Source organism: Panthera onca, chromosome D1 (genome assembly GCF_046562875.1).
Source record: "Panthera onca isolate mPanOnc1 chromosome D1, mPanOnc1 haplotype 2, whole genome shotgun sequence".
NCBI lineage: Eukaryota > Metazoa > Chordata > Mammalia > Carnivora > Felidae > Panthera > Panthera onca.
In genome coordinates, this window is record NC_138348.1 from 105,353,718 (window position 1) to 105,366,734 (window position 13,017).

The following is a 13,017-nucleotide window of genomic DNA, read 5'->3' on the forward strand; positions in this document are numbered from 1 at the left end:
GAAGCCCCTGTGTCTAGGAGCTCAAAACCGAACCAGGGGTAGGTACACACCCACACACCCGCACACCCACACACCCACACACACTGGTGGGGTGAGATGGTTATGTATTTCCTGACAAGGGTATGCGTGCAGAGGGAGAAAAGAGAAGTGGCAGCTACTTGGTGGTGACAGGAGTGTCCTCCTTCCAAGGAGATGTGCGGCCTGAACACAGCCTGTTGGCCCAGTGGAAGGAGAGATGCTTCTTGCTGAGCAGCTTATCTTCCGAAAGTCAACCTACTATAGAAAGCTCTGGATGGCTTTAAGCCCATTTTCATGTCTCCTCTGTTAAGAACTCTAAGTAAACAAGCATGATGAACTCTTCTTTCAGAACGTCATACAACAGAGAATCTTGCTTCTTCTTTTTTTTATTTTTATTTTTATTTTAGAGAGAGACACACACACATAATCTTAGGCAAATTCCACACTCAGCACGGAGCCCGACACGGGGCTCTCTATCCCATGACCCTGAGGTGAAATCAACAGTTGGACTCTGAACCGACTGAGCCCCCAGAGAACCCAGGCGCCCCCAGAGAATCTTTCTTTATGACAATTGGCACGAATCGATTTTAAAGATGAAACTACTGGATAATCCTACCCTCCCATCTCTTTAAAATTAGCAGAATAATTTATTTGAAGACTTTTGAATGTAACAGACACTGCCAAACGGTTAAGGAAACAATCATCATATTAGTGTCCAAAAGGCAGAGGAACAACCTTTTTCTCTGCTATACACTTGAAGGGACTTAGGGTGATGAATTTTAACTTCAAACAAATAAAAAGGAACAACATGGTGTAATTTTAGCTTCTCTCTTCCAGAGGCCTGGGTTTGATTCCTTGCTCCATTCCTCACTAACTGTGTGAACATTATCAGGTTACCTACCCTCTCTGAATCCTATTTCCTTCACCTGTATAAGAGGGCACAATTGCTATTTCACAGTGACATCAGGAGTGTAAAAGGTAACATGTAAGGTCTTTCAGTCAGTAATGTCAATTCTGCCTTTCTCCTTCCTTTGAAAGTTTTTTTTTTTTTTTTTTCTTTTTAAATGCTTATTTATTCTTGAGAGAGAGAGAGAGAAAGCACAAGCAGGGGAGGGGCAGAGAGGAGGGAGACACAGTATCTGTAGCAGGCTCCAGGCTCTGAGCTGATAGTTCATAAATGATAGCTCAGAGCCTGCCATGGGGCTCAAACCCACGAACTGTGAGATCATGACCTGAGCCGAAGTCAGACGCTTAACTGAATGAGCCACCCAGGCGCCCCTCCTTCCTTCTGAAGTTGGAAAATGGTTACAAGAATTTAATACAACAATTAGTCTGCAAATAAATACCGTTTTGTTCTCAAATATTATTTAATGTTTCTCCGTTAAAATTTTAGGTTGATGGTTTTTGACGAAATATACCTTATACTTAATATACTTTGAACGTATTTAGAATATGCTTTATATTTGGTTCGTTCCAACATTAACATCATTAGATATGCTGCATGAGACAAAGAATACAATAGCAACAATAGCAGGGACGCCTGGGTGGCTCAGTCAGTTAAGTGTCCAACTTCAGCTCAGGTCATGATCTCACAGCTTGTGGGTTCAATCCCCACGTCGGGCTCTGTGCTGACAGCTCAGAGCCTAGAGCTTGTTTTGGATTCTGTGTCTCCCTCTGTCTCTGCCTCTCTCTCACTTGCACCTTGTCTCTCTCTCTATCTCAAAAAATAAACATTAAAAAAAATAGCAATAGCAAAGTGTTGGTACAAAGAGGAAAAAAAAAAAACCCAAAAACAAACAAAAAACAGTGTAAACTGTTCTGAGCATGATAAAGAGAACAGCTTTTCTAATATCATCAGTCCTCATGCTTATATCCCAGGCCACTCTTGAGGCTAAACAAGTTTTTTTCCCTTTCAAAGATTAGTCATTTTAAATTAATTTTTTTTTCGGCCCCATGTCACAATATAAAATGTATACTTCCTAATAAGAATATTTCATGCACTCTTCTTACTCTACTCATCATTTTTTCGATAGAAGGCTAAAGCTGAATGTTAATTTCTATTTCCCAAAGTTCTTAGGTTGCTCCTCGTGTATGAAAGTAGTCTAAGCTATTAGGGCAAAGCATTACCTAAATGATATGGTGCTGGAAATGAGTACTAACACGATAACTAGGATGTGCTGTTCATTCTCAGTCACCCCTCTTAGGAGCTGTGACTTTTTAAATGGCAGGATCATGCTGCGCCAGACCAAGTGAACACATTTTCCTGGACAACTTTCATGTCCAACCTGGATTCCAGCAGCCTACTGTGGACTTGGTGTGGACAGACAAAAAACACATTTTTGTGTGACTACCAATCACAGGAAATAGGATGGAAGGTTTTAACGGTCTACTTTTTAGGATTCTTGCAATCATTGAGGGGATTAAATCGATCTTTCTGGAACAAGGTAGGGTGTAACTATTCAAATGGCATGCTTGGCACTGTAGACTAAAGAATGTGTCATTATAATAAATAGATGGATGACTAATGTCCCAGGGAAGCAGACGTTACCAGTTTCTCCAAGAGTGGCAACAGACAATGATCATGTCCAACTAACTGTAATGACTTTTTAGACCTTATGTTTATGGTCTTGATTCTCGTGATTTTGTGCTCTTTTAGGACCATTAAAATGAAAATCATGTTTTCTCCTATGGGAAAATCTTTACTGCTCCAATAGGAATGTGCCAGTTATGGACAGACTGTGTGTCCTGTCCACCTCCCACACCTCCAGTTCCCCCCCTCCCCCTCCCAAATCCATATGTTAAAGCCCTAACCCCCAACACAACTGCATTTGGACAGAGAGCCTTTCAGGAGGTAATTAAAGTTACATGAGGTCCTAAGGGTGGGCTCCGAATCCGAAAGGACTCCTGTCCCTCTAAGATGAGGAGGAGACACCAGGGATCTCTCTCTCTCTCTCTCTCTCTCTCTCTGCATATGCAGAACATAAGCTGTGTGACGGAGGGCACACAGAGAAAGCGGCTGAGAGTTCTCATCAGAAATCAACCCTGATGGCACCTTGACCTTGGACTTGCGGCCTCCAGCACTGTGAGAAAATAAATTTTTGCTGTTTAAGCCCCTCAGCCTATGGGACTTTGTTACGGTGGCCCTGGCCAACTACAGGACGCCTTTCCTTACAGTTGTGGAGGGCAGCCTCTAATCAGTAAGCAGAGGAGTACTAGGATGAGTGTTTCATTCTCGTCTACTTACAGTTGATAGAAACCTGGAGCAAAGGACTAGTAGTTAGGACTCGTGAGAGAAAGGCAGGACACGTATCGTCTCCAAATTGTTGCCTGTCGTCAACTAGATGTTAACATCTCTTGCAGAGTATATGGCAAATATAAGTACTCTAAATCATTATAAGATAGGAATCTCACTGTTTTCCAAGTAGTAATAATGGGTACTTTATCACTATACCATTAATTCTTTACGGGCAGGGACTGTTTCCTGGTACAGAAGAAGGACTCTATTTGCTGAACTGAGCTGCAGGTAGAAGTTAACTGATTGTATCTTTGTAGCAAACTTATGAAGTAGGTGCTTCTATTTCCAGTTTATATTTCAGGGCACTGCAGGATATGGAACCCAAGGTGTGTGTGATTCCACGGCTCGTGCAATCTCTGCATGGGATCATGTGGTTTCCTTAATTTCTTATCGTTTCACCAACTATAACTGATTTCTCACTTCTTTATTTTAAAAAGAAAATTTTTTTTAATGTTAAATTTTGAGAGAGAGAGAGAGACAAGAGTGGGGGAGGAACAGAGAGAGAGGGAGACACAGAATCCGAAGCAGGCTCCAGTCAGCACAGAGCCCAAAGTGGGGCTCGAACTCATGAGCTTTGAGATCATGACCTGAGCTCAAGTTGGATGCTTAATCATCTGAGCCACCCAGGTGCCCTGATTTGCCACTTCTTTAAAACAGTACAACAAAGAATTAAAGGGAGAAGCCTCCACTAAAACTTTGAGCCCAGGGAAATCTATTTTTTTTTTTTAACAAGTTCAACAAACCATGAGAATGTGAAATCTCCTAGGGAAGGGAGCATCTTCTTGAGCCCAGTTCCTGCTGCTTAGCATCCAGAAGGCACTCTGGACAAGCCTACTGAATGAACACTGAAGACTTCTACTTCAATTAGATACATTTTTAAGTCTCAGTAAGTAGCTTTCTATGACAATTTGGGTCAGTGCTTAAAATGAAAGTAACTCATGTGGTGCTTGGTAATAAAAAAAACATAAGAAGCTACGTTATAGATCTGAACTCTCAGCCAAATCAGACATAACTTGAGCTCTCCCAGGGAATCTTCTTTAAGCTTCGGTAAGAAAGGCCATCATGTGCAGTAATACGCACGTGCTCAGGGTCAATCATTTACATAACCCCATCCCCTGGCCTGTGTACTGTGAGCAAGAATGAAGAGACCTGGGAGGGAAAGCCTGCCACAGCTTTGGGGGGGCTTTCCTGCTTCCTACCCTGCTCCCTGTCAGCATTTCCCAGAGGGGGGCGGTTACCACTACACCTCACTGTTACTCCCCCAGCTTAGAATTTTCATTGTATCCCCCTCCTGTCTTGAAAGCAATACCATTCAACTCTGGAACTTTGAAGGATTCCAAGCGCTCAGAGAGAATCTGACCCAATATTTGGAACTCTGTCCATACGTGACATCAGTATCAATATTCACTAAAGTATGTATAACGGTGTATATACCATTTGCCTACTAAGATCAAGATGATCTTAGTTTTGTTAGGTCCTCCCGCCTCACATGTTCTGTAGAAGCCAATGCAAAATTGTACTAAATTCTGTAAACTTTGTTACACTGCCAAACAAGAAATATATGGCCAGAACTTCTGCTCCTACTTGTCCTCTGAACAAAGCAGGCACTCACAGAAGCCAACGGGAATCCTGGTAGATCATCTGAATGAACCATTCCTCTCCTCAGCCTCTATGTGGCTGATTTCCCAGCTCCCTTTAGCCTCGGCCTCTATCCTGGGATCCAGCTCTTCTTCCTCTCAAGCAATGGAGTCCGGAGTCCGTGCCACCCCTGACTCTCCCAGCCTCGGGCTTAAGAAAGGGATCATTTCCAAGTCATGGCTGTTCCTTCCTCCCTAACATTTATTACTTTATAAAATAAACATTTACGGAACACGCTCTAAGTGTTGCACAATTATCAACTAATTTAAACGTCAGAACATTCTATGATTACTCCGTTTTATAGATTTGGAAACTAAGGCACAGAAAGACCTTGAGAAACCTTCTGAAGGTCAGGTAGCAGGAGGTGGCCCAGTCTGGGCTTGCTCCATAACGACTGCTTTAACCACCGTGTTACGGTGCCTCTGCAAACCACAGCCCAGGGCGTCCAGTGCCCCCACCAGCAGGTCTTAGGTCAAGCCTGCGGTATTTACTACTCGTCTCCCAACTGCTCTCTCTAAAGTTCTTCTCTTCCCCCCTGTCCAATCTTTCCTTCCCAATGATGTCACTGATTAATAGATTAAAGCCGGGATATGATTTTATCACTTTCCTGCTGAAGTCTCCCACCGTTCCTCCTAATTTCCTGAACTGTAAGTAAACTCTTTACCTTGGCATTGGAAGCCCTTCACAGCACGGCTCCAACTTTTTCATTTCCCTGGTATGCTTCGGTTCCGGTGGGCTACTCAGAGCCTACCCTGCCCTTGCACACTTGAGTACTTGTGCTCGAGCTGCTTCTGTGGCCTCCATACCAGGCCTCCCACTATCACTACCGCCCCTGCCCCCACCTCCACGTCCCCGAGGATTCCAGATCCGTCAAAATGCTGTCTCTCTCACAAAGCCTTTCCATTCAGAAGTGTCACTTTCTCCTCTGCCCTTGGTTCTTGTCCTGCATTTATCTCTTTCTGTTTCGAATGACGGTTATTTATGATGTTGTCTTACTTTGCTTTTATACCGTAAGGTCTCTGAGGCCATGCCTGGGTTTCGTACATCCTATCCCCGATCGTACCTAATAATAGGAGCCTGCATGCAGTGAATCTGCAATAAAGATCTGTTACATGGAATCAGCTATATAGGCCCATTACATTAATTCTCACAATAAGTCAGTGATTAAAAAAATGAGAAGTCTCTTAAACCAACTGAAATAAAATTAATCCTTAGAAGTAGGAAGATGTTAAAACATTCGAGAATCTAATAATGACAGGCAGAAACTTTACAGAAAAACAGGGTAGAGGATAAATCCTAACCCTTTGTTGTACTACAAGATGAAAAATGTGTCAAATATATGAATAGGCACCTGAGAGATGAGACCACTGGCTAATATGGTGTTACCTTGGCAACTGTTTGTTCAGCCACGGTACTGGGCCGACGCTGGCGGGCATCCAGTCTCTGCTCCACAGGAAAGCTGCTCCTGTGTGATTTCAGACGCTCCACCAACAAGTAATAAATGGCAGCAAAGTGGTTATAGCTCTTGTTCTGTAAAGACTGAAAGAGAAAGCAAGTGCTGAAGTCAAAGAAGCATGAAAACCAATCCAATGATGTACATCTTTCTGAAAAAGGAGGGAAGAAACCATGTGTTCTTAAACACAATGAACAGTGTGTCTCAAAATAAAAGCTGTTCCAGAATTTAAAATGAGGGGTGCCTGGGTGGCTCAGTTGGTTAAGCGTCCAGCTTTGGCTCAGGTCATGATCTCGCAGTTTGTGGGTTCCAGCCCCATGTTGGGATCTGTGCTGCCAGCTCGGAGCCTGGAGCCTGCTTCGGATTCTGTGTCTCCCTCTCTCTCTGCCCCTCCCCTGCTCATGCTTTCTTTCTCTTTCTCTCTCAAAAATAAATAAAAATTAAAAAAAAATTAAAATGAAAGAGAGTTTCTCATATTGATTACATAAAGGGTGATACTTTTAAGTGACTCGCTCTTCTACATTCACAGGCTCCATTTATTTCTCTGCATTCAGAAGAAAATACCACCACTTTCTCATGTAGGAAGTCTGCAATGGGGTTGTGAGGTTCCGTCTCCTAGCTGTAACTATGGTGTAAAGTCAGTTAGCAACCTGAGCTCAGAGACTCTAATTCCTTAACTTCAACACAAGTCCAAACTATTGCAAACTCTGAAGTGAATGATTAAAGTCTTTGGGGAAATTCCTGGTGATTATTTTGGGCTGGAGAGTAACATTTGGATGGGAGATTGAGAGACACTGTGTCTCCGTTGTTAGGTAATTTTTTCCCCTTGTTTTTGCAGTCCCACCCTCTTGAGAGCTTGAAAATAAAGTTGCTTCCCAATTTTTCACACCCCTCGCCGGCCAGCTTCCCCAGGACACTAACGGATGGAGGAACAACAGCTCCCCTGCTTCTCACCCCTCCCGACAGCCAGCGCGGGTGCTGTGCGGGGCACCTCGGACGTAGAGCACCCCTGACAAAAATCACAGGCCTGTGGGACTGCACTTACAGCTGCCATTCGAAATCTACCTCATGGACAAGGACACAAACACATCGCTGAGCACATGATGAGCCAGGCAGGAAAGCCAGTCTGGTTTTGCTTAATGGCAGCACGGTTTGGAGCACTTGATATTCCTAAGAAGCATTTTGTGTTCTTTCTCGCTGTGCTTCCTCCATAAAAGCACTATTTTTTCCTGTTGTGCAGGTAATAAAAACGTATTTCCCTATGGATACGCTACCTACCAAAGGGCAGAAATCAAAGGGATGAGGAACTTCCAAGATTCATGACTCTCTCGGTTCTATGACCCAAAGAACTTCCAATTCTGGAATCCAGCTGTTTTTGCCTTCTCAGTTTCTCCAGTTCACAACCTAAATCCTGAACCTGATGCCTACTCTTGTGGTTTCCTGTTCAGCCCTCAGCCTTGTTCCCTATCTGTATGTATATTTATTCTCCATAGAAAGTAGCTTATGACTTGGATAAAACTCTACCCTTCCCCTTACAAGAAATTTTCTACTTTGTTAAGTTCCCATCTTTGTCTTTTTTCAAACCTACATAAACTACCTCTTGATTTTTTGGCAGATGGGGCAAAGGGAAGAATTTATATATTGAATAAAGAAGCAAACATGAAACAGCCTGATTTCAATCCTCAGGGGAAGCTGGACACGCCGAGGTGATGGGAATGGTCATGCTCTAACACCAGGATGGTGGGTGTGGACACAAGCTTTCATGTTACTGAGCACAGGAGAATCCTAAGATATCTTCAGTCAAATCTCTCATCACTTTACCTCAATGGTTTTCTGCTGATCTATTCCAAGGCTGTGCATCAATCGCAGAACCTGCTCATTAAATTCCCCAATGGATGGCTCATTTTCTTGCCCTTGTGGATAGAGAACAGGTCTCTGAACAGGAACTTCTACAAGCATCCATTTATGCTCCTTGATTTGAGCTATGGTTAGCCGTTTGGACGGGTCTAGGACCAACATCCTTCGAATAAGGTGCTCACAATCTATGGAAACACAATGTTACAAAAGTCACGTAAATCATCTTGTACTTCAGGGTACTGGCTTCAGTCATGTGACTTTGTACAACAGCATTAATCTCTGTATCCTCCACAGTGCCCACTGGAAAGCAGAAGTTCAAATGAATACATGAAAGCCAGTTGTATTTGTCAGGTTCACGTGGTGAGTGTTGACACAAAAGTAACCATCACGTGAATGAATACTTAAGAAAAACAGGAGGGTGTAGGGCTGTCCCATCCTGTGCTAAATGAACCCTTCCATCGTATTTCTCAACTGAAAAGATCTAGACATGGACTAAGATTCTGCTGAGGACAAAAACAAGCCTTCTTCCTAGAACGAGCACATAAATGGATCCCGAGCCCCTTCTGAGGCTGATACATTAAGGGTAAGTGAGTGAGGCGAGAGCTCTCTGGCAGACTGTTGATCTCCTCTCCCCATTGGTGTAGCTGAGAGAAACGCACGGGAAGCGCTATTCACCTGTGATTACATTTCAGAAACTGCACTGCTGTGACTCAGGCAGCAGCTAATTCTCAGAGCCGACACCATGCTCTCTACCAGCCCACGTGACCGGCCTTATACCCTTCACTAGGCGCCAGACACCCCGCAAGGTGCTTTACAGAGATTAATTCAGTTAATCTTCACAAGGCTCTTACAAGGAACCACTGTTATTTCCATTGTAAAGACTGAGGAAGCACGGACAGGTGACATCACTTGTCGATGTCAGACCGCCAGTGAGTGGTGGACTCGGGATTAAAACCAGGCAGTCTGGCTCCAAGGTCTGTGCTCTTCAGTATTGGAGGTCAGCTTCTACCATCACTAGGAGTGACAGAGTTCAGGATGGTCACCCAAAGCTATGGAGTAAATGGAACTGCGGCAACAACCCAGTCGGCTGCATGTAACCTGCCAGCCCAAGACGGGGAGGGGTCAGGGCAACGCCTCTCAATTCAAGAGCTTTGCCAGTTTTTAATTCAATTAAAAAACTCAATTTTTCAACTTTTCACCGAAAGATACGGGAAAATGTACTTCATACTCAGAGTGAAATAGTTGTGACTCTGTCTACAAAGTGCTTCTCTGAGTCTAAAATAAACCTGGGACATTTATAGACCCAGAGCACATGCGAAGACGTGCTGTTCTTAACCTGGAAAACTTTCCGTTTTCAGTCACAAGTAGGAAGGCTGGAGCGTCGCTCACCTACGTGGAGGGGGCAGCTTATTTCTATGGCTTCTGAAGTGACTCAGTCACTTTGTATGGCACCAAACTCTTAGAACAAGGGAAGCCTTTCCCAGGCATTTCACTCAGAGCACAAAGTTTGCAGAGCACATTTCTAAGAGGAACAAGTTTGTTACCTTCGGACATGAAATAGGGAATCCGGAATCTTCCTTCTAAAACTCTCTGCCTCAAAATTGGAAGAGTTGGTCCATCAAAAGGCAGAGCTCCACAGACAAGGACGTAAAGAACCACTCCCATGCTCTAGGAAAGAAGACAGTGCAGTCACTTTTCCTCTGAGAACTTTAAACACTCTTTGTTTTCCTAAACATCCCCAGGGCCCTTAAGATCATTTGGGCTGAAAAACTCCTGTTTGGATTTACTATTGTCTCAGAATTTGAAAAGAAAAAAAAAAAAAAAAAAAAATCGAAAACTCGGACTACTGCAATAAAATATCCTAAAACAAATACTCAAAGATCTGAATTTAATTTCTTTTGATTACTACTTAAAATTATTGCTGATATTAAAGTAATAACATCTGCCCCTAGAAATTCTTTCCTAGAATCAAATTCAGAATGCTCAAATTACAGTCCAGTGGGCGGGGAAAGTATGAACTACGGCCTATGTGTTAGGTACCAAGAGCTTCGGCGATGGGCCTAAGTACCAAGGGTCATTGTCATAGATGCACTGAACACGGCAAAGCAAACAAGTACCCAGATATCCAGCTGTGGTCCTTCATACTGCTGCCCTTCAAAGACTTCGGGGGCCGCATAAGGAGGGCTGCCACACCATGTTGCCAGCAGTTCACCACTTTTAAAGAAATTTCCAAAACCGAAATCTATTGGGATGGAAATAAATGTTACTTTCATCTGTGTTCTCAAACTATACTGAGTTTCTTGTAACAAATTTTACAATATGCTGTATCAACGATAGCACTACTATTCGCTCTGTGAGGAACAGCATTGATCTTGTGATGTGTCCTCAGCACGGAGCACAGTGACTAGCAAATATCAAGTATTCAATAAATATTTGTGGAATGAACGAATGTATAAATCAAGTTTTTTTCTCCAAGACAATGAGTGAGAGGCTGGAAAAAGACTTTAGGTCATGTATTTTTAAGGCCGAAAGAAAATCCATTGGTGTGGACAACCAACTTGAATTAGAAAATCTTAGAATTTCAATTACTCCATGATTAAGAACTCTTTATCTTCTTCTTTTTTTTTTTTTTTTAAGTTAAAGTTTTTTTTCAGTAAGTTCTATGCTCAGCATGGGGCTTGAACTCATGACCCCGAGATCAAGAGTCACATGCTCAACCTCGAGCCAGCCAGGGGCCCCATGAGCTCTTTATCTTTTATAGTCTTTAAGGAAAGAAACAAATGAGTAAAAATTTAAGATCTTTACCTAAACACGACAGCTCCGTTACCCAAGGTAGCAAGATCTAGAACCTCTTAAGGCAACTGAGTCCCGTGTTTCTCAGGTCACAATTCTTTAAGAGTTGGCCCATACATTCTGATTTAAGCAGATGTGCATCTGAATAGCTCATTATCATGTGATGGCTCTCTGGCCCAGCCAGCCACAAGACACCTATCACTTACTCATTTACAGAATGAGCGGCATTATACCTCAAAACAGTGAATGGCCTTCCCTTAAATAACATTAGTCATACTGAATCTATAGCTTTGTTACACAGCAGGCACTTTGGCAACACTACTCAGATGCCTTCAATATGCACGAAAAGACCAATTTCAGTGAGTTTCGGTATAAATGCAAGCTTGTGCCCTTTTGCTAAGCCTTCAGGAAACAAATTCCTGTTATTTTGTAAGTTACAGGAATACTGTCTTATGTTGTAAGACTCCTGACCGGAGAACACTGCCTTAGTGACAGAAACTGGCTCTACTCCTGGCTGGTGTAGGGTGCTGCAGGGATAGTGAGCTTTAAAAGGTGTCCCCATGAGTACTGGATCAAATCTCCAGTTCCAGACTCACTGGCTGTGTGACTCTGTATCAATCTCTGTGAGCCTTGGTTTCCCCATCTGCAAAGTTGAAATAATAAACATCCGTAGTTGGCAGGTTTTTGTGAGGATCCGGTGACTTAACATCAACTCACACTGTTCACACTTGGGAGACTACGGCATATGTGAGTAACTGCAGGCGAAGCGTTCCCTTGGCTCACTGACATACAAACTCGTGGCAAGCAGTAGTGACAGTCAACAACAGTCACAACCCCCAACACCACAGCTTCACAGCAGAGCACAATCTCTCCAGTTAAGGAGGATGAGAGCAGACTTCCGGTTTTCCTGCTTTTCTAGCTTCAAGCCCCTTTGGTAGACAACTCAACTTCCCTGAACTTAAATTTCTTCATCTATAAATGTAGTGATAATCTACCTACCCAGACAGGATGCTGTGAGGATTAAATGAGCTGAAACACGTAAAGTGCCTAGAGCATGGGAGATGTCAAAGGTCAGCTCCCTTCTCTTTTCGTGAAGCCATCATTACGAACTACCGCCTTTCAGAAACAAAGGTTCTGAGAAAATATACGGGAAGGACAGGAAAGTGGAGAGGACTCTGAGGGTTCCAAAGACAAGTGAGGGTGCACGTGGGGAAGAGCCTCAGGCACCGTCCAGACCTGGTGGAACACTGGCATCCAAGAGTACAAACCAGGCAGGGCGAACCTCTCCCTTCATCATGGGACCACAGTTCAGTCCTACACTCTGCTTTCCCAAAGGACCGTCAGAGAGGTCTTACCTTCTCAACTCCACCTCTATGACTAACTACTCATACCACATCATAACCCGTATGTCCTTATTGATGTAGGTTTCTAAGTTTCCAGAAAAGCTATACTCTCAAATGAGTCAAGGACTAGAAATTCCAGTAACATTTAAAGAGGAAAATGTTAACTTCACTCACGTATTAAAGCCCAAGAAGCTCCAGGATGTGTGTCTGGAGATCCTGAAATAGGTCCAATAACTGTTGTACTTTAAACTTTAATCACAGGAGGAATTTTAGGCTCATGTAAGTTGAGGATACCCTTTGAATAGCATTGTAAAGTTTTAACATCTCGAAGAGTCACTATAGAACTTCAATCTGATGTTCCCTGGGCCCTGGTGGATTGTGTCCTCTCAGAGGAGTGACGGGGCCTGGTGGCCTGGCCTCCTTACTGCCTAGGCTCTCTCACTGGTACATTTCATAGGCAAGGCGAGAGCCAGAGCTGGGAAAGCATCACTGTGCCTATGGTAGCCCAGGCTCAACCACAGCTTTACACATTCAGGACAAAGAAAGTGTCTGTTAACTTATAAGGAGAGTTGCACTAAACAGACGTTTACTTCAATTTCCTGTAGAGAAATGAGGAAAAT

The 13,017-nt window shown here is 43.3% G+C and overlaps 1 protein-coding gene across 4 annotated transcripts in view; it reads right to left on the reverse strand.

Moving 5' to 3' along the window:
• SIK2 (salt inducible kinase 2) overlaps positions 1 to 13,017 on the reverse strand; it is a 122,536-nt gene that overhangs the window by 16,943 nt on the left and 92,576 nt on the right. For all 4 annotated transcript variants that reach the window (XR_009601930.3, XR_009601931.3, XM_060604660.3 and 1 more), the window contains 4 exons: positions 10,379 to 10,503; positions 9,806 to 9,929; positions 8,226 to 8,446; positions 6,338 to 6,490 (listed from right to left, as the gene is read on the reverse strand). Coding sequence is in view for 2 of the 4 variants with exons in the window: in XM_060604660.3 (XP_060460643.1) it covers positions 6,338 to 6,490; positions 8,226 to 8,446; positions 9,806 to 9,929; positions 10,379 to 10,503 (623 nt within the window). In the remaining 2 variants the exon portion in view is untranslated. The remainder of the gene's footprint in view (positions 1 to 6,337; positions 6,491 to 8,225; positions 8,447 to 9,805; positions 9,930 to 10,378; positions 10,504 to 13,017) is intronic.